At 38.9% G+C, this 18598-nt stretch overlaps 1 protein-coding gene across 6 annotated transcripts in view; it reads left to right on the top strand.

Annotated features, from left to right (window-relative positions):
• The window catches only part of DIP2C (disco interacting protein 2 homolog C), a 302091-nt gene that overhangs the window by 264995 nt on the left and 18498 nt on the right, over positions 1-18598 (top strand). For 4 of the 6 annotated variants that reach the window (XM_071734773.1, XM_071734770.1, XM_071734771.1 and 1 more), the window contains 4 exons: positions 3567-3735; positions 4661-4831; positions 11923-11952; positions 13729-13790. In XM_071734773.1, coding sequence (XP_071590874.1) covers positions 3567-3735; positions 4661-4831; positions 11923-11952; positions 13729-13790 — 432 coding nt within the window. The remainder of the gene's footprint in view (positions 1-3566; positions 3736-4660; positions 4832-11922; positions 11953-13728; positions 13791-18598) is intronic. The other 2 variants (XM_071734774.1, XM_071734772.1) reach the window with 1 other exon arrangement.

The following is an 18598-nucleotide window of genomic DNA, read 5'->3' as shown; positions in this document are numbered from 1 at the left end:
AGAAGTGGTAGAGACAGATGTCTGTCATCTAGCCACTCCAGTTCTGCACATTCATGATGTAAGACATATCGGGAGATATAGGAGGTACCAGAAGATATCAGTTACTTTTATGACAATATTTCTGCAGCAGTAGGAGAAACAATCTTGTGTCAGTACCTTCCCAGTATTTATGTAACTAGGTTATGGTGCCTTTTGCTTTATATCATATATTTTTGCAATTTCAGAATGGTAACTTTTGCTTCCACAATTTATAATTAAACCCCCAACTTTTCCTGATATCACATTTGATCCCCCTGATGCCACAGTGTTCACCATTATTCTGTTACTTCCAGCAATAGAACAGCAAAGCTGACATTAAATTTTATCTTTTGATGATAACTGTGTGTCAAGGTGAGATGGAACTTTCTATCGAGTGCCTTAGTTTCAGGATTCACTCTGCCATCTCTAGAATGCTCCATAGCTAGGTGTACCTACCAAAGATCTTTACTGTACCTAGAATTACATAGAGGCAGCATTGACAGAACTTGCTATAGTTCTATAGAAAGAACTTCTTACAGTTTTATCCAGTACCTCCAAAGCAGCCTTCCACAACTGCAGTCTGCGCAAGTGCATCGTCCTCTGCTTGATTGTTGGCACCCATACTAAGCAAAAGCTGTCCAACATCTCACAGTGATTTGAAACCACCAAAGTGGTAGAAATGTTTCAACTAACTATACAAGGGAGTACAGGCTTCTTTCCACCAAAATATTGGTGACATACAGCTTTTCAGGGGTTAAGATGGAAGTATAAAGTCTGTTAATTTGCAAGGATATGTGGCTAGGAGGAACGTTTTGTTGCTTGGAGTGATTCATAAAACCTGAATAATGTTTCTGAGAATGATTCAGGGATGTAAGCCAAGATACCACTGACATCATGGTGGCCACGTGCTGCATAAACCACTTCAGGAATTGGCACATTCACCCCAGAGATATCTCTTTGTAGTTCTTCTCCTAGCCGTACCAACTACTGTAGCAAATCTGATGATATGCATGGTGATTAAGCCACAGCTCAGTAAGCAAAGCCTGTGTTGGTCATCAGGTTCCCAGGTGTAGTGTCATCTTTCTGTAGGTTTATGTAGAGTAGATGGGAGCAGCACATGTCTGAGGTTCTGCACCACAAGAAATTTCCTTCCTGATAGATGTGCCCTTCTGCTCTGCAGTTTCACTCTGAACTCCTCACCATTTCTGAGGGACTAGAAAACTTAGAAAAGGTTCTAGCAACATTTTTAATTTCTGTCTGATCAGTGATCTTAGTGAAAGTCAGATCATAAAAGTGTTACATTCCTGCAGTCTAGAGAAAACAGGGTTCTTTTGCATCCAAATCCCTGTACTTTGCTGCATGGCTGTTGGTGGGATGTTAAGTGCAAACAAAAGTGTCTTACTTGTCCAGCAAGGTATTTTACCCCCAGTCAGTGGTGTTGCTGAGGGGGAAAAGTGTTTTTGGTGTAAATTTGTCTTCACAAATTCTGCCATTTTAGACTATTTCCTGGTAAACTGCACTTCGAATCAATTTTTTGTTCTGTGTAATAATTTTCCCACATTTGACTCCCTGGTGGATTGTCTATTAAGACACAGGGGCTTTTTTCTCCAGATATTGGTTGCATCAACTGGAGTAGTTCAGGGACAGGGAAGGGTTTAATGCTGCATCTCTATATACTCTACTGGTACAGGTTGGAGCCCATCCCGGGTCCTTACTCAGGTGGTTACAGCTTCCTATTTGTATGAACTTTTCATTTACCAGACTGATCACACACTTTGTGAGGCCATAATCTTAAATTTGCAAAGAACTAAGACCTTTTGGTCTTGTCTGAAAAACTTCATAGAATTGGCTGAGAAAGAAAGAGTGAAATAATATTTAAAATAAATCTGTTGCTGCTCCATAGCTGGGTTTGATCTGTCACTTGAGCTCAGGGCATACTACTTTCAGGCTTGGGTAACTTTGCCAACATCTCTCTTCACATGTTTATGAAGCACATGCTCAATGTTCAGTCATACTTTATTTTGATTCCATAAAAGCAATATAAAAGCACAATGCTTCATTTGAGCGTCCTGTGCAATAGTCATTAAGTCCCCCCCATCTGAGAACACATCACTTCATGACAAGTCACTGGTCATGAATCATCTAGAGTGGCATAAATGTGGGCAAGCAGTCAAAGATAAAGTTTCTACTGTATGATAAATTAAATTATTTGAACTGTAGTTCAAACATATTCCATTACATCCTCTGGCTCATACTCCAGCACCTAAGCTATTTAGATTATTAACTGTCATAGTAGCTGGACTTTTAAAGCTTTTGTGCCTTTATCATGCCAAGAAAAGACATCCAGGTCGCACAAACCTTGTTCTAAATTGCACAGCCTGTGAAACCACTTTCATCTGGGCTTGGGGGGGGAGGGGGGAACACTCACTCACCAAGGAGAGAATCTGTGTTAGCAGCCCATCTTCAAGAATTGCAAAGGTGTGTATCTTCTTAATGCTAGATGTTGCAGAGATGCTCATATTCCTGAAAATAAAATTCCATTTTGTGTCCTGCCTTAGGTGCTTGAATTTGAAAATGTCATCTTTACTTTACCAAGCTCACATAGCAGGTTTTCAAGTCCCAAATTAATTTCTTCAGGTGCATCATAAATCTCTGAGGTTTTATGGTCCTTTCAGAACTTCTGTGCTTTGAGAAGGCTTTGCTTTGACTATTCTGATTTGAAGTATCTACAAATCACAAATTAAGGTGTGAGGGGAACTATAAAAATCAATGGTAAATCTTGCTGTCTGAGATGAGTGAACAACATGGGACCTGTGGGAGATACAGACATGAAATTGGGAATATTTTTCCCTTGAGAAGAATTTTTTTGTACCAGAGAAATTCACTCTGACACAAATGTTTCCTTCAGGGACCCTGATATGTGTATCTTCTCAATAGTTATGATCACTGGATATTCAGTAAACAGGGGAGGTAGTATTTGGGTTTATATTTGGGTTTAAAAGTTCATAAGACTTCACAGAGGAAATTCAAAGCCACAAGGGTTTTTTAATTGGGGCCAAATTTATTCCCTTGAAAATGGTTGCAAACCTCTTGCTTGCCTCATCAGGAGAGGAGTTATTTCCATATTAAGCAATCAAGTACTCTTTTAATCAAGGTATGTTAAAATTATAATGCTCAACTTAATTATTTGTCAGCAACACATAATTTTTGTTGATATTATAATACTGTTTATGAGCACCATTAATAACCGAGCTATTTCGCTCTCTTTGGTGTAGTTCTAACAAGCAAAGTCCATGAGCATTTTCAGTAAATTAGAATTTTAGGAACATGTTTCTCCTGCATTTCTCGTGATTCCTCATAGACTCTGAAGTTATAGCAAAAAAACAGAGTTAAACTTAATGTAAAATTAATGAACCTGCAGAGCACTGTAAGACATTACATGGTTCATCCAGCATTGTGATAAACTTTATATTTTAGTACCCTATAACTTGTGAGAATCTGTGGACATAGGCATCCAGCGTGCAGTAACAAATCTTGTGTCTTTACAGTGTGTATTCAGGACACCAGTCTATTTTGATTCCTCCCTCAGAACTGGAGACCAATCCTGCTCTGTGGCTTCTTGCCGTGAGTCAGTACAAAGTGAGAGACACTTTTTGTTCCTATTCAGTCATGGAGCTTTGTACTAAGGGACTTGGTTCGCAAACAGAGTCTCTGAAGGTGAGTAATTCTGCTGTCGTAGGCACCGTGGTGTTTGTCAGCCTGCTCTGCCATGACAGCTGTGCTAAATGCACCGAGGAGAAAATCATCAGAGGGCAAGGGCAGCTTCCACAGAAGCTGTGTTATACCTTGCCAAAGGCTGTATATGAATATCAGTCATTCTCTTTCAGATCACAAGGCTTAAACATCAAGGAAAGGCTTTTATTTACCTAATCTTTCTGATCTGTGTTGCAACCTGTCTTGATAGGCAACTGTTGGAAAACATAGATGTAAACATCCAAGAGACCCAATGAGTATTATGTTGTATATTGTATTTTATGAATTACCTGATTATATGAAGCACCGGTTTGGTTTTGGACCTTATAGTTAAATAATCATACTTAAAAGTACTGTATTCTTTCAACTCATTGAATGAGCAGGGGGGAAGTGTGTATCCTCTGTTTTTTTCCCCAGAATTATAAGCCAGATAGCACATTAAATTTTTGAAATAATCTAGAATTTCCAGTATGCTACTGAAATAAATTAGATCCTAGGATAATGATACGTATTAAATCTTCAGCCCTTACCATCCTTGCTTAATGATTTTGTAATCTGTTTTTCCAAGGCTAGACACTGCTTCCTGTTTGCTATTACTCGCTGGCTTTCTGAATTAATATGGGGAAATAGCATTCCCTCCCTTCAGAATTAGCATACCCATCTCTTCCTATGTTGAGATGACAAGCTATGTGTCTGCTCTTCAGCAGCTATTAGACTGTCATCCTGCCATCCGGCCTCCAGGAAAGATGGAAATTACACTGGCACTTTAGCCTTTATTCCACTATTCCTCTTGAATCATAATACCTAGGTAATACATTTAACTACTGCTGACTGTTTTTCATTAAATCTGCCCATTTGTGGCCTTTGTTACATTTTAACTTCTTTTTAGGCAAGGGGCCTGGACCTTTCCCGCGTCCGGACATGTGTAGTAGTGGCTGAAGAACGACCTCGGATAGCTCTTACTCAGTCATTTTCAAAATTATTTAAAGACCTTGGTCTCCATCCACGGGCTGTCAGCACATCACTTGGCTGTAGAGTTAATCTGGCAATATGTTTACAGGTAAGAGTTTTCACTCCTTTAGCTCAAAGTTGTTTCAAGAAAATGGTTTTCAGTGTAAAGCATTCATTGTATTTCCTTTGGCTACTTGGTTGTAGGCATATTAAGAAAATGCATGTTTACTTAATGTTCTTGCATATACAGGTAATAAACTTCTGTTATTTTGCCAAGTATTCATCCCTCTCATGTTGCAATCATAGCATTTGATCTACCCCTGAATACAGTAATTCAGAAAAGTGCATAGTAGTGACAGAAAGTACTCCAAAAATAGTATTTATTCGTGTAGTATAAAATCTAGTTTCCCAGTGCTTGCTTTAGTATGTTACAAAATTGATTCCTTCTGTTTATAAAAATTCCAAGCATTACTTAATTAACTAGATAGGTATCTCCTGCACACAGCTTATTGCTTAGAATGGAAAATTATGTTGTACATCTCTTTCATTCTTTTTTGATCCATTAATAAGAAGAAAGTGCCCAGGGATAATACAGGATTTAACTTGCATTCTACAGGAACCTTCATTAAGTCATGATTTTAAGGACAGATGAACACTGTAACTATAGGTTTTCACCCTATGGTAACTACACTGAGCAAATAGTTTTAGACTGATCTACAGTATATTATTTTATCTTTCAGGGCTTCCAGGAGTGTTGAAAGTTATCTTTCCTTTTTATAAAGTGTTCAATTTTTAATTGTTTGCCTTATTTCTAGTTTAAATTTACTTAGCATTAGATTCAGCCTTTTCTTTTTTGATCTTTTTACATTTTCCTGATCTAGAATAAGAATCTGATTTCTATCATGACTCTAATACATATCTTAGTCTTTGATAAATAAAGAATCTTAAGACATGCTTTCCTGATCTTTGTCTCATTTTTATGAATCCTTATTTCATTCTGTCTTTCCAAATCTGGTATCAGAACTTCACATGTCATTCCTGTAATTATGCCACAGAGGGCCTACTCTGATGTGATATCATTTCTGACTTAATAATCTTTTTATATAATGCAAAAATAGTCTTCTGCATTGGCAGCTACATTGGCTAGGAAGTTCTATATCCGTTTGGTCACTCACCGTGTCTTGATCATCTTCAAAGTCCCTGTCTCCCCAGTACAATTTCCCTGTACTACTCTATATGGTGCATCCCACATTTTAGATCTAACAGTTACTTCTAGAAGGATTTCTCATGCATGTAAGATGCAGAATTACTTTCGTGTGGAAACCATAACAGATTTTCTCAGTGACCCTATAAATAAGGCATTTTCTGTTCTTATCCTGAGTGTAAATGTAAAGGGTTTTTTTTTTTTTTGTTTTATCCAAAACTTGTGACAAATACAGGTGATGGGTTCAGCACAAACCAGTCTGTCTGTGTGTTGTGCCTACATTAACCTCTTGCCCTTTTCAACATCATGAAAGAATCCTGGCTTTAGCAGACCTTGGCTAAAACTGATATTCTAGCTCAGCATGTTAACAGAACAGGAATACAAAGTCTCAGAAGTAGCACTTGAATCCTTCAAAATAGTTTTACCCTAGCAAAATGAGAGAAAAGTGCATCTTGTAGGTTAGAAATGTCAATCAACTCAAGCAGCATCTTCCCCCATATTTCTCTTGTGGATTTGATACAAAAAGAACAGCCTGAGACTTTGAAATCTCTTCTACTGACTGTTTCTTTGCAATAATACTGGCTTCTTCATTTGTTTTTCTGTAACTAGAGTCCTGGGTGATGACAAGTCAGAGAGAACAGAAGACATCTAGGAAGTTTTTAGGCACTCCCACCTGAGGCAGCACAATTTGGATGGTACCAGTTGGTCAGCAACCCAATCAAGCTTAAACACTTGGCTGAGGGGGGGCACAGCAGGCAGCAAGGATGCTGGCAGCTTTTCCTCAAGTAAATAGGGAGAACAGGAGAGATAAGCTGTTTACCTGCTAACAATGGTTTTCTAATTTGCTCCTGTATATTTAACCCTTTGAAGTACCCATGGGATGTCTTTTACAGATAAGGGGAAGAAGGGAAATGCTGCCACACCTTCAAGGCTGACTGCTTTGACTTTCCTGACAGGTCAGGATGGTGCCCATTAGTTCCACCTGCAGCTGTAGTGGAGCTGCTTCTGTAAAATTACTGAATGTCTCTGGCTCCTGGCCCATGGAGGGACCAGACTTGTAGGATGGTGTAGGAGAGATTTAGCTGTGGAAGTTTGCTTGCCTCTAATGAAACTCTTCATTTCAGGCTTACAGTGATCTCTGGACTGCTCATGGTGTTTTACTTGTGAGATATGTAATTTGTTGAGGACAAATAATAAAACCAGGGTATGACACTAAGCAGCAGTAAGCCAGGTTCAGTGCACAACTGTGCCTCGTTGGAGATAGTATTGTCCTGGGTCTGCCTGGGATGGAATTAATTTTTTTTCTAGGAGCCTTTATGGAGCTGTGGCTTGGATTTGTGATATAAGCAGCACTGATAGCACAGCAGTAGTTTAGCTGTTGCTGGAGAGTGCTGCACAGCATTATGGCTTTCCCCTTTTCTCATTCTGCTCACTGCACCACCACCCTGCTGCCCCCAGCCAAGAGGCTGGGAGGGGACCCAGCCAGGACAGCTGACCTGGGATATCCCATACCAAATTATGTCATGCTCAGGATTAAAAAAGGGGGGATTGGTCTTCCAAAGTAGCCATTGCTCAGAAACTGGCTATGCCTCTTTCTGCTTCGGGAGATGGTGAGTTATTACAATTATATCACTTAGGTTTTTCTTTCTCTTCACTCATTAAATTGCCTTCCTCTCAACCCATGGATTTTCTCACATTTGCACTTCCTGTTCTCTCCTGTGTCCCACTAGGAGGGGGAGAAGGAGCAGCTGTGTGGGTGCTGAGCTCTTGTCTTGGTCAACCCACTACAAAAATGCAGGAAATCTGAATGCACTCAAAGAAACTGGAACTCTCATCAGCATGGAGTTAGGATGGATCTGTGCTTGATTATGCACATCTACCTTTTGATTGTGTTAAATCCCCAGCTGAAGTTTGCTGCTTAGATTGGTCTTCACAGAGATTCTTGAGTTACCAAAGCAGACTGCAAAAGTGGATAACTCTCCAGAGGAATATTATTAAAGATATTGAGTATGAATTTTAAGAGCAGCACAGAATGAGAACCTTGAGTGAGGTGATAATAGCGCAGATGATCATACAGCTTAGTGTCAGGCTTCCCTGAGAGGACAGATTAAAAGCCATGCACTGTCTAGTGCAGAATGACAAAAAGCCATTTCATAACAGGCCCTATTTATTAATGTTACCAATCCAAGTGGAATGGATTTTGAAGCATTGAAACTGGGGGTAGTCTGCCAAGTTTTAAAGGGGCTTGAGAAGTTACTTAAGATACTACTTACGTCTCCAGGAAACAAGTAATTTTCATGGAGAATATAAAGATACAGGGTTGCATCATTTGAAGCATCTGGTAGTAGACGCTGCCAAAGACTAAATGCTGAATTAGACTGAATACTCTTTACAAACTATCTGGAAGTTTATGGCTGGGGATATTCCATGATAGCTTGTTGGCTGTTTTGTTTTCTGGGCTGAGGAACAGAATGAATTTTAGTCCCTGGTCAACAATGTTCCTGAAAGTAGCATTTCCTTCAATATGTTCTAGAAATGGGTCTTAATTTCTGGAATCTTTACACTGCATAAAAATACTTCTAAAGATGTTTGAGTCAATAACATCTGCCTTTGCTGGTTTTTTTCCAAGATGTGTCATCCATGATAGCAGCATGTGGTTCCTGGAGCAGTATCTTCCACAGGGATAACTGATCCAGCCTATTCAATGGTCTTTCTGAAACACATATCTACTAATCACATTTCTAAACATATCTTCTGACATTCAGCTACTGATTCCTATCAGCAAAAAGCCCATTCAGACTTTCTTCTCTATGGGCTGCCTCAAATGCATCTCGGATGTGATATTCACTTAATTTCCAATTTATGGACAAATCTAAGAGTCGTGTTTCTTCGAGAAGGTGTTCTGATTCTTCCAAAAAGCTTTGGTCTTGTTCTCCCTCCAGAAAGAAGAGAGAGGGAAGAAGTGTGTATGTACACATATGTGTGTGTCTGTGTGTAAGTGTATAAAAAATTAAGAGCAGAATTTGAGCTTTTATTAAATATTACTTGAAAAATTAAATAATTCTTATAATCCCCCTGGTACAAAAGAGACTTAGTCTACCAAATGATCTCAATTTCAGGATTAACATCACTGACAGACTAATACATTGCCATTTGTATTCAATTCCTCCCAAACTTAGATCAAATTTACTATGCTTCTTTTGATGTAATCATTTTGGACTGGATTTTTAAAGAATACCATTCATATCTGACCTTTTAAGGTTGCATGGTCACAGGTCTGGGGATTTCTCAGATTAAAAGATTGCATCCACTGTATTTTAATTATCATTAACTAGCATCTTAGCATTCACAAGAGAGAGAGAAAAACAGATACGAAAAGCAGCCTGTTTCTTACAGCAACTCAGATAGTTCTCTATGATTTTAGCTGATCGCCATTTAAATGATTGAAATAAATATTTTCATTTTATTTAACCTGCAGCTCAGTTTCACTTGAGGCAAAACTTCTGGAAGTTGTTCATTTTCCTTACTTAACCTTGAAAGTGTGCTGATAAATTTGCCCAATCTAGGGCAGGCAAGCAGGATTCATCTTCCTTCTTTCATGTCACCTCTAAGACCACAAGATTAAGTAAGGTATATCTTATCCATCCATAGTTAGTAGAATCAAAGAAATACTTTGAGAGCTTCATTTGGCCTGTCTCAAGAGCTGACTCTTCACCATGAGGAGATATTTCCTACCTTATACTGCATAATTTTTTCTTTGATTGCTAAAGTTACATGAACTGAATCCTTCCTTCACTGTCTAGCAAAGGGAATTTTACTAGTAAATTAAGGGCTTAATGTTAATGTTTCTTTTTACTTAGTGACAGATCACACTTTCTGAGGATCTTCCATATTAAAAGTAATCAGGGATAGCTGAGTGAAGAGTGCAGCAGGAGACCAGGCACTTTATCAGATGTTTAATTCACACTTCAGCAATGTAGTATAGCTCTGGGTGAGTTCCCTTAGATTCTGTTTTCCCACCTTTACTTTTAGTCATGCCATGAAGTTCTTTTCACAGCTCCAACTGCTGTGCTTGCCTACATGAGACTGTCAAGTGTACATCAAAAATTCCATTTCTGAGCATCACTGGAGCAGGAGACTTAGCGTAAACACCAAGGCCATGTCCTTAGATAACAAAACAAAACAGCACCCCAAACAGCAGTTATTATTAAATTCTTGGAACTTCTAATTGCCTAGTTCCTGGTTTTAAACCCTGGGGATGGAAGCAGGGGAGAACATGGAGCTTGGCCTTTGACTTCAGTGGAAATTACATATGGGCTGGCTGAGCCCTGGCACGTGGTCGTCCCCACTGCTGACTTGATGGGGTAGTTCTCTGGGGAGTTTTGACCTTCAGTGTCTTCCCAGAGAATAAAAGCCTGGTATGTTGCAGAGTTTAGCACAGACCAGGGATGCTTCACTGATGGCAGTCTATGCATGTGCAGAAGATTGATTTAGTCCAACAGATATAACTTGTGATGTAGCTGTTTTCAGACAGGAAATTGGCCCATTTTATTTCCTTGAACATTACCTAACGTGTCTTCAGTAAGTATCAGATAGAAGTCATGTTGTTTTTTTCCTATTACCAGCATTACAGATGCTCTCTATCTCTGTCTCACAAAATAAATGTTCACAGATTGAGTCAGTCACTCTGGTTTTGGCTAGGAATCTGCTTCTTTTGAAACACTTTTGGAGCATCTCAGCTGCAGCTGGACACAGAAGGACAATTCTGAGATTTCAACAGCTGTTTCTGAAGCCCTTCCTTACTTATAAGCCGTATGAGGCTCTGGTGCTCTCAAAGTCCTCTCTGGACCAGTAATCCAGTCACAAACAATGAATTATGTAGGAGATGTATTTTAGCAATTCTCCTGCTTTCTTGCAGTTGCACTGCAGTGTTCAACCTGGCTTATTAGTAATATTTCTATTTTGGGGGCAGCAGATCATCCTATTTTTTTTTTCAAATGCTTCATCTTCCCTTGCATCCCAAATAATCCTGGTTTGAGATTCTGCTATGGCAGCTTTGCACAGTCTTAAACTTTTCTGGAACACAGGAGCTTGATGAGAGGGATGTGGGATACCAGGGCTATCAGAATCAGTTATTTTCAGAAGTTGTAGGGCGAGTCCCACTGCAGCCACCTGGTGTTTGATGCTTCACATGACACTGCTGGCTTGGGACGAGGCACCAATGTGTTTTGTCTTCTTTCTGCTTTATCGATTTTGGTGGAGAACTGATGGGGTTTTATCAGCTTTTAATTTTATAGTTCTTACACTTACTACAATTTTTATCACAGAAAATAGACTAATAATTAAAAAATGTTGAAGTTACTCCATTTAGTTCTGGTCTTCTAGTAGTTAGGTTGTGCACAAAGCCTAGATACTATTTTACTTTAGGAGCAGGTTAATCTGTATCAAACAAGATATAATTATCTTTCTCCATGTGTACTAATTTTATTTTTTTCCAAAAAACTTGCTTTTTGTTTCCAGAGGACATCGTTTACAAACTTCTTTTAGTAGTGAAATAGCAGACCTGGAACTCCTGTCTCAGTGGATGTGCATTAAAATATCAGGGCCATGTTTACTGACTTCTTCACCAAAACCAACAACAAAAAATCAGTATGCGAGACACATTTTCCACTAACAACGTTGTCTGTAGTGTCCTAAAACCATTTAAGTCTGTTTGTCTAAGGTTAGCAGTCTACGGCTGTCTCTTCTGTTGCTCTACTAAAATGTTGACACCTCATTTTTTTACTTTTTTTAACCTTTAATGGTATAATGGTTAATTTGTAAGATTCCTGTATTTGACATTGTTTTTCTTTTTATTTTACTCCCTGCTTTTTGCATTCTCCTCTTTTTTTTTTTTTTTTTTATCCCACCCCTCATTCCCATTTTTTATTATTATTTTTGTCTTGTGTTACCTTCTTTCCTTCTCTCCCTCATCCCTGCTATTCTTGCTGCTATAGCCTCACAGGCTGGGGAAGCTGGCCGAGCAGGTAGGGGATTTTCGTGTTCCCTCAATACCCACCTATCAGCTTCCAACAGTGGGACAGACTAGAAATTGAGTCTGGAGATTTGGGGATTTTCAGATCCTTCTATGAAATTATAAACAAGTCCAGTATAGCTTTATCTGGATACAGGTTTCATTAAATACTAGCTGTCTGTTGTAACTATCTCATTCACACTGAATATAACAAATACCATACTGATTGTCTTTGATTTTCAATCTTGACTGTTTCCATTATTTTATAAATCAATTCAGGTTTAGTTTCATTTTTAAAGATAATAAATTTTTCCTTGGTTTTGTTTGTTGTTTTTTTAACACTGCAGATATTTCAAAGAAGTTCTCCACTCAGCACTAGTCTGTTACACTGCTGAGTTTACTAGTAACTAGAAAATTGTGTCGTTAATAGCTAGAGAGGATATTGTATCTTGTATTGTGTATAACAAGCTAAAGAGGCTAACATGCATGTGCAGCTCTACTACTCCTTTTCTCCTCTGGTGGTGGGTCACTATCAGTATCTGTGCAGTGTCAGTTGGTAGTTGTAACCCTTCCTCTCTTTCAATATGAAAATTATCTACTTGTGGAACTTCATCAGAATTTTTAGTGCTCCACAAGTTGGGGAACTACCAGCCAGCATTGCAGAAGTGCAAAATTTAGTCTTAGACATTTCTAACATGAAGAATTATACTCTGTGATACATCCCAAATGAGACAGAAATAATTTGGAGTTTATGTTGTCTGATGTTTTAAGTAGTAAATATCTAACTCATTTCCTGTACAACCTACTCTTGGTGAACCTGCTCTGGCAGGGGGGTTGGACTAGATGATCTCCAGAGGTCCCTTCCTACCCCTAACATTCTATGATTCTGTAATGAAGGAGTTCCTGCACCTGTAGGATGAATTTATCTTCTGGGGAAAAAAAATTCCAAAGTTCCATTGTTTCAAAATGAAGTTTTGCTTTTCTTTTAGCTTTCTGCTTAGCAGTGATGTGTGGTATGCAGCAGAGAAAAGAACCCTAGCCTAGACTATTGACAATTCACATGATATTCAGTGGTGATGACTTTGAAGTCTTGGATAAGGGAAGATCATAACAGGTCACAAAACTGCAGGAAAGCTGTGGGTGAAAGGGCCTAAAAGACTGTATCATCTCTGTATGAAAGGAAGCTAAAATTACTCCAGTGCTTTTCAAGTAACTAAATATTGTGACACAAAGCAAGTGTTTAAATTATACAGTGGAAGACTGAAAAAAAAAAAGTTTCTTACAAACCTTCAGTCCACATTGGTCCATGTCATGCGTGCTGCCTTTACTATCTTTAGCTTCAAGTATATTCTCTGTTGCATGTATGGAAGACTTTCAGTAAACCATGCTTCACATTCCTGACCATGTGCTTCTGCCATTAAACTGTGTCTCCTCAGCAATTTCTGCCTTCCTTTATATGGCGAAATGTGTTTAACATTTTTGTGTGTATCCATGTGCTGATTACTTGGCCTTTTGTAGCAAATAAAACCTCTGTTGACATGTGTTTGGTTGAGCAGTATGGCTGCTTGATGTTTTTCTCACCCCTAGGGTACAGGTACCTGATGGTAGGTATGTTTTCCAGTGCTCTTTCTGATTTTGTAAAGCTGAGCTATTGATGAATATCTTAAATATAACTTGTCATTTGATTAGCATAATTAGCAGTGAAATGAATGTTCTGTTATTTGGAAGGTAAAACTCTTTTTTTCCTCCTAGCCTCCAGGTTCTGATTAGCTGATGTTGTTGTTTACAGGGAACATCTGGACCAGATCCCACCACAGTGTATGTTGATATGAGGGCACTGAGGCATGACAGGTTGGAACCACCTTTTTCTTTTTCTCTAATACACACAATTAACAGAGTTTCTAGCAAAAAAGCTACTTCAGCACACCTCACAATCCCTGAAAACCTTTGTAATCTTCATAAATAATTGGTGCTAACTCATAACAGCAAGCAGACATTTTTATTAGTTGGTTAATTAATTTTACTGGAGATAAAACTGAAGTATCTGACATCATCTCTCCCATGACTAACAAGATTCCCTGGTTTTATTGCCTTCAGGGTTTCATGACATTCAGGGGGTCCATCTTAGCTGGCCCCTAAGAAATGGAGCCCCATTGGGCCTTTTAGTTCCACAGATGTTTCTCCTGGCCTCAGAAGCTGTTAGCCAGCAGAGAGACCATGGGGAACTTCTTAATGCTGCAGGACTACAAGGGAATGGATTATTAACTTTAGGCATTGTGAGCAACCACATTCTATAACTGTGGGCATTTTCTAGTTCTGCCTGCAATGTTAGATACGTATATGAAAAGTGAGAGCTGAAATTTACCATGATTGATATTAAAGAAATATCTGAAATCTACTAGTTAGAGGGAAATTTGTAATTTTATGCATAATTTTAAAAAATGCCCATGCACATGTATATCAATTTTCCAGTACTTTGGTCAAAAGGCCAGCAGGTAGTCTCTTTAAAAAATCATTATCCAAATAGGGGGTTTTTTGCCCCCTTTTTTGGGTTCTTTTTCTTTCTCCCTTCTTAAAAGCATTATAGAGAATTTGTTCCCCTCAGGTGAATGCCAGCTTTGGCTATCTCAGAGTGACCAGCTCAGCTTGCAGGGTGCAGACCTCAGGACACTGCAGGCTCACATTATCCTCTGGATAGTTAAGTCAGATACACACACAGATACTTCCTTGTAGCACATGGAGCTTGGCAGGTGGAAGAATGGAACTGCAAGATACTTGACTCTCTCACCATGTCTTTATTCCATTCATACACGATATTAAGAACAATAATGTTCATGCTTGATCCATCCTTTGGGATCCTACTGTTCACATAACCCAGCCATAGAAAACTGGATCTTCCTGTCCCAGTAGCTGGGGTGCTGTGTAGACACAGTCCATGCTCATACTCAGCCTACATAAAGAGCCAGTGTTGGTGTTATGTGAGCTTACACTCTCTGTGTAGCACTTTTGAAAGGAGATTTACTGGAGAAGTTGAATGATTTATGTTGGTAAAAAATTGAAAAGTGGAGCATTTCTTTAATACGAGCAGATCAAGCAGCGTGGCCAGGGCAGATCTCATCCAGCATGAAGAGTCTCTTGGGCTCCTGCAGTCCCTGGAAAGGCACACACACCACCAGACATGCACCAGCTTGAGCTGAACTGACCTTTAAGGTACCTTTCTTTGTGTATTGATGAGGAAGGGAGCTTACATGACTAAATTTGGAAATAAGATACTTGGTTTTTATTAGACACCATAAGCTGATACTTATTTACCTATAGTACTTGCTCTCATCTCAGAGCTCTGAAGTGTTTGAAGTAGAACACCATGTGGATAGATATGTGTAAGCAGCATTCAAATGCAGGAGCATAAGGTAATGAATCATTAAAAATAAAGTTGTAGCTATAGATTTAGTAGGTTAATTCCTTATTTTGAGTTATTTTTTCTGAGATGATGAAGAATTTTATAGGATACTCACTGGAAGAGAAGCATGTAGAAACAAATATATATAGAAAGAGGACATAACATTCACAGTTAGTTGATAAAAATTATAAACAAAAAAAAGAATTTTTATCTATTTACATAGAGGCAATAAGATTTCTTGTCTGTAAAAGCTGCGTAAACCGTGGGTATACTTTTTCTCTGCCTTAGCATGTCATTGAGAAGCAGTCATAGTTACCAAGGTTGGTTGGACTGGATGATCTTGAAGGTCTTTACCATCCAGAGACATTCTGTGAGATCAGACTTAGCAGTGTACTAATATATATTTAGTGAGTAGTTCTACAGAATATGAGAGATGATCTCTAGAGCTTCTCAGGTTGTGGTAATGTAGATTTTAGTTTGATGGATTAAAGCTTTGCCTCATTTACTCAGTTTGTGGAATTTACAATTAGATTCATAGGTCATAAATTATGGGAGAAAACAACTTTATTTGACATTGTTGCTTCACACTTGCTGTTTCTAACCATTTTAGTGGAACTGAATGTCACTATTGCTTAACAGTAACTGAAAGATTGCTGTACATAGCTGTGAGTCACAAGCCACTGACTCTTTGCAGCCCCCAAAACAATATGAAAGATTTATACTGTACAATTAAGATGGGAAAAATTTCATTTTCTATTTTAGAAGATATTTTACAGAACTTGAAAAAGACTAAACATCTTTTTTTTTCATTTTTCTTGGCATGATAACACATTCTAGTTGCTGAAAAAAAGCAGCTGTAGTTCATTGAGATTGTTCAAATCCTATTCACACATGTAAGATTTAATAATCAGTTTGAATACAACTATTTCAAGCTCATCTACTAGTATATATTTGCACTCTTCACAGCTTATAGAAACGTTCTTTAGTAGGAGTTCAGATCAAAATGCCTGTTCTATGAACAGTTTGGGTAGAGATATAACCAAATGTAGGCATTTCCTCGCAGCTCTCACTGGATTTGGATGGTTTGCTTCTTGGGTTAGGTTGCAGGTCCTCAAACACCTTCTGTGTCTTTTTGATCCACCAGTCCAGGGGTTTGCCTCCTGGGACTCTGCAGCTCTGACCATAGTTGCCACCTGAGGGAAATGTCTGGGAATGGGCTCACCTGGTGACACAGGAAACTTGTACTAAGGGGTTGCAACCAAGTGGTCAGTGGCTGGCATCAGTTATGATACTGGAAAAGGTATTGCCCAGCTGTGAGCATCTACTGCACCTTTATATGCTCCAGCTGCTCCAGCAGGGTCTCCTATGGAGCTTGTGCTGTTTTCACAAGCACTGAGGAGATATCCCAGGCACACTGTGCAGCCTCAAAGCGCAGACACCTCTTTTTGGAAACTGAGTAGCATCCCAATAGCAAGAGTATACAGTTCAGAGTTGCTCTTGCTGACAGTACATCAGTATTGTTGTACTCAGCATCTCATTGACATTCTAAAAATCAGAGCGTCCTCAGGATGGCCAAGAAAGAGGAAGCAAAGACAGGGAAGTCCCACCTAGGCTGTTTAGTGAAAAACAGAAGATTCCACAGTTAGCACGTAGTGGCTGATATGCCCCTGCACTTCAGAGTGATGAAGTTTAGAGGGATTGCCTCAGATCCAAAAGGAATAATAGGTGAATTAATGCTTAGCTGGGCATGAGCTGGGACCTGGCATCAGGCTATGCTGGCACAACAGGGTTGGTACCACTTGCAGGCTCACTGTGCAGGTCAGACCCAACTCCAGGCATGAGCATCCTCTCATGATTGTTGCTGCATTTCTCTGGGAAAACACCCTTACCCCCTACCTCCCCAAAAAAGAAAAAGAAATAGAATAATCACATTGATATTCTTGTCCCACTGTCTCAACTGCTGGTTTTCAGATCACTCCATCATCATTTTAGACCAGTTGTGTTCTCCTCAGAAAGCTTTTCAGGTGACTAAGCACAAGATACCTGAATAAGCTAAAAGCTGAGAAGTGCTAGGAAGATAGAAAAAAGAGGGAGAGAGATCCTTTTCTCATCATACCAAGACACCATAAGATAGTGGCTTTTATAACACATGCTTTTGAAGCAGTAAAGATGTAAACTGAAAGCCCAAGCATCCCTTTTATCCACATTGATATCCAAATAGACTAGAAGCACCAAGATGTATTTGACTTCAAATTACTAATTTTTTAGTTTATCTCTCATTCAGTGTGTGCTTTGTGGTATCCAAATGCTCTGAAATATCACTGAAATACTCCCACTCTTTCATTAGAACAATTATTTCAATCTGATCACACTCTGTATTTGTTGAAAAAACAGGAGGAGCACAAATAGGTGTCTTCTCTTCCTGTGTGGTCAATGAATTGGAGTGATGCAAATTGGTTTGAAAATTAGGTCACTCTTAAAAAGAAGTGACCCTTGTATATACTTAGTTCATTAGCATACATGATTTCTTAGGAGTCATTTGTATGTTGTCTTAAATCTTATTTCTCTTTTTGGAGTTTGGGGATGTTCAGAGGGCTCTGACCTCCCATCAGACTTGCTCAGACATTGTCTCGTTGACAAAGGTGATTTTGGAGGAAAGAAGGAAACACATGTAGAATTTCAAAGACCTGTGAAGATGGTTACTTAGGATTTATTTTTATAGACTATTTGTATTCTGAGCTCACTCTCAAATGCAGGCTCTGTCAAAAGGTAATACCAAGCAACAAAGCCACAGGAGTTTTTCTCCTAATTGCCAAACACTTCTATCCCATCCACCTTGAAAAATACTCTTATTATAGGCTTGCCAGACAAAAGAACTACTTAGCTAAATTATTGTTTAAGCTGTAGCCACAGCAGTGCACTGTAGCACAGTCACAGCATGGAGGGATAACCATTTCGTGGTAATGTCTTAGGAAAAAGAGGATAGGGGTGGAGATGTGTCAGCAGGAGCAACTGTCACTAATGGCAAGTGACAGTGAAATAGTTACTTACTATTAACTAGTAGTTATTTATTATTAACTAGTTACTAGTTACTTACTTACTTTGAAACTTCAAGTGATCAATCATACTTGAAAATTACTTGCCTGTAGTAGCAAGAGAGAAACTTTGAAGTGCGCTCCCTGATCTGCTGAGCCCAGTTGCAGAAAATCCCAGCTCTCAGTTATTCATTAACTCTCTGTGAGGTCCAAAGGGGCAATTA

Source organism: Heliangelus exortis, chromosome 2 (genome assembly GCF_036169615.1).
Source record: "Heliangelus exortis chromosome 2, bHelExo1.hap1, whole genome shotgun sequence".
NCBI lineage: Eukaryota > Metazoa > Chordata > Aves > Apodiformes > Trochilidae > Heliangelus > Heliangelus exortis.
This window is presented reverse-complemented; position numbering and strand designations above follow the sequence as displayed.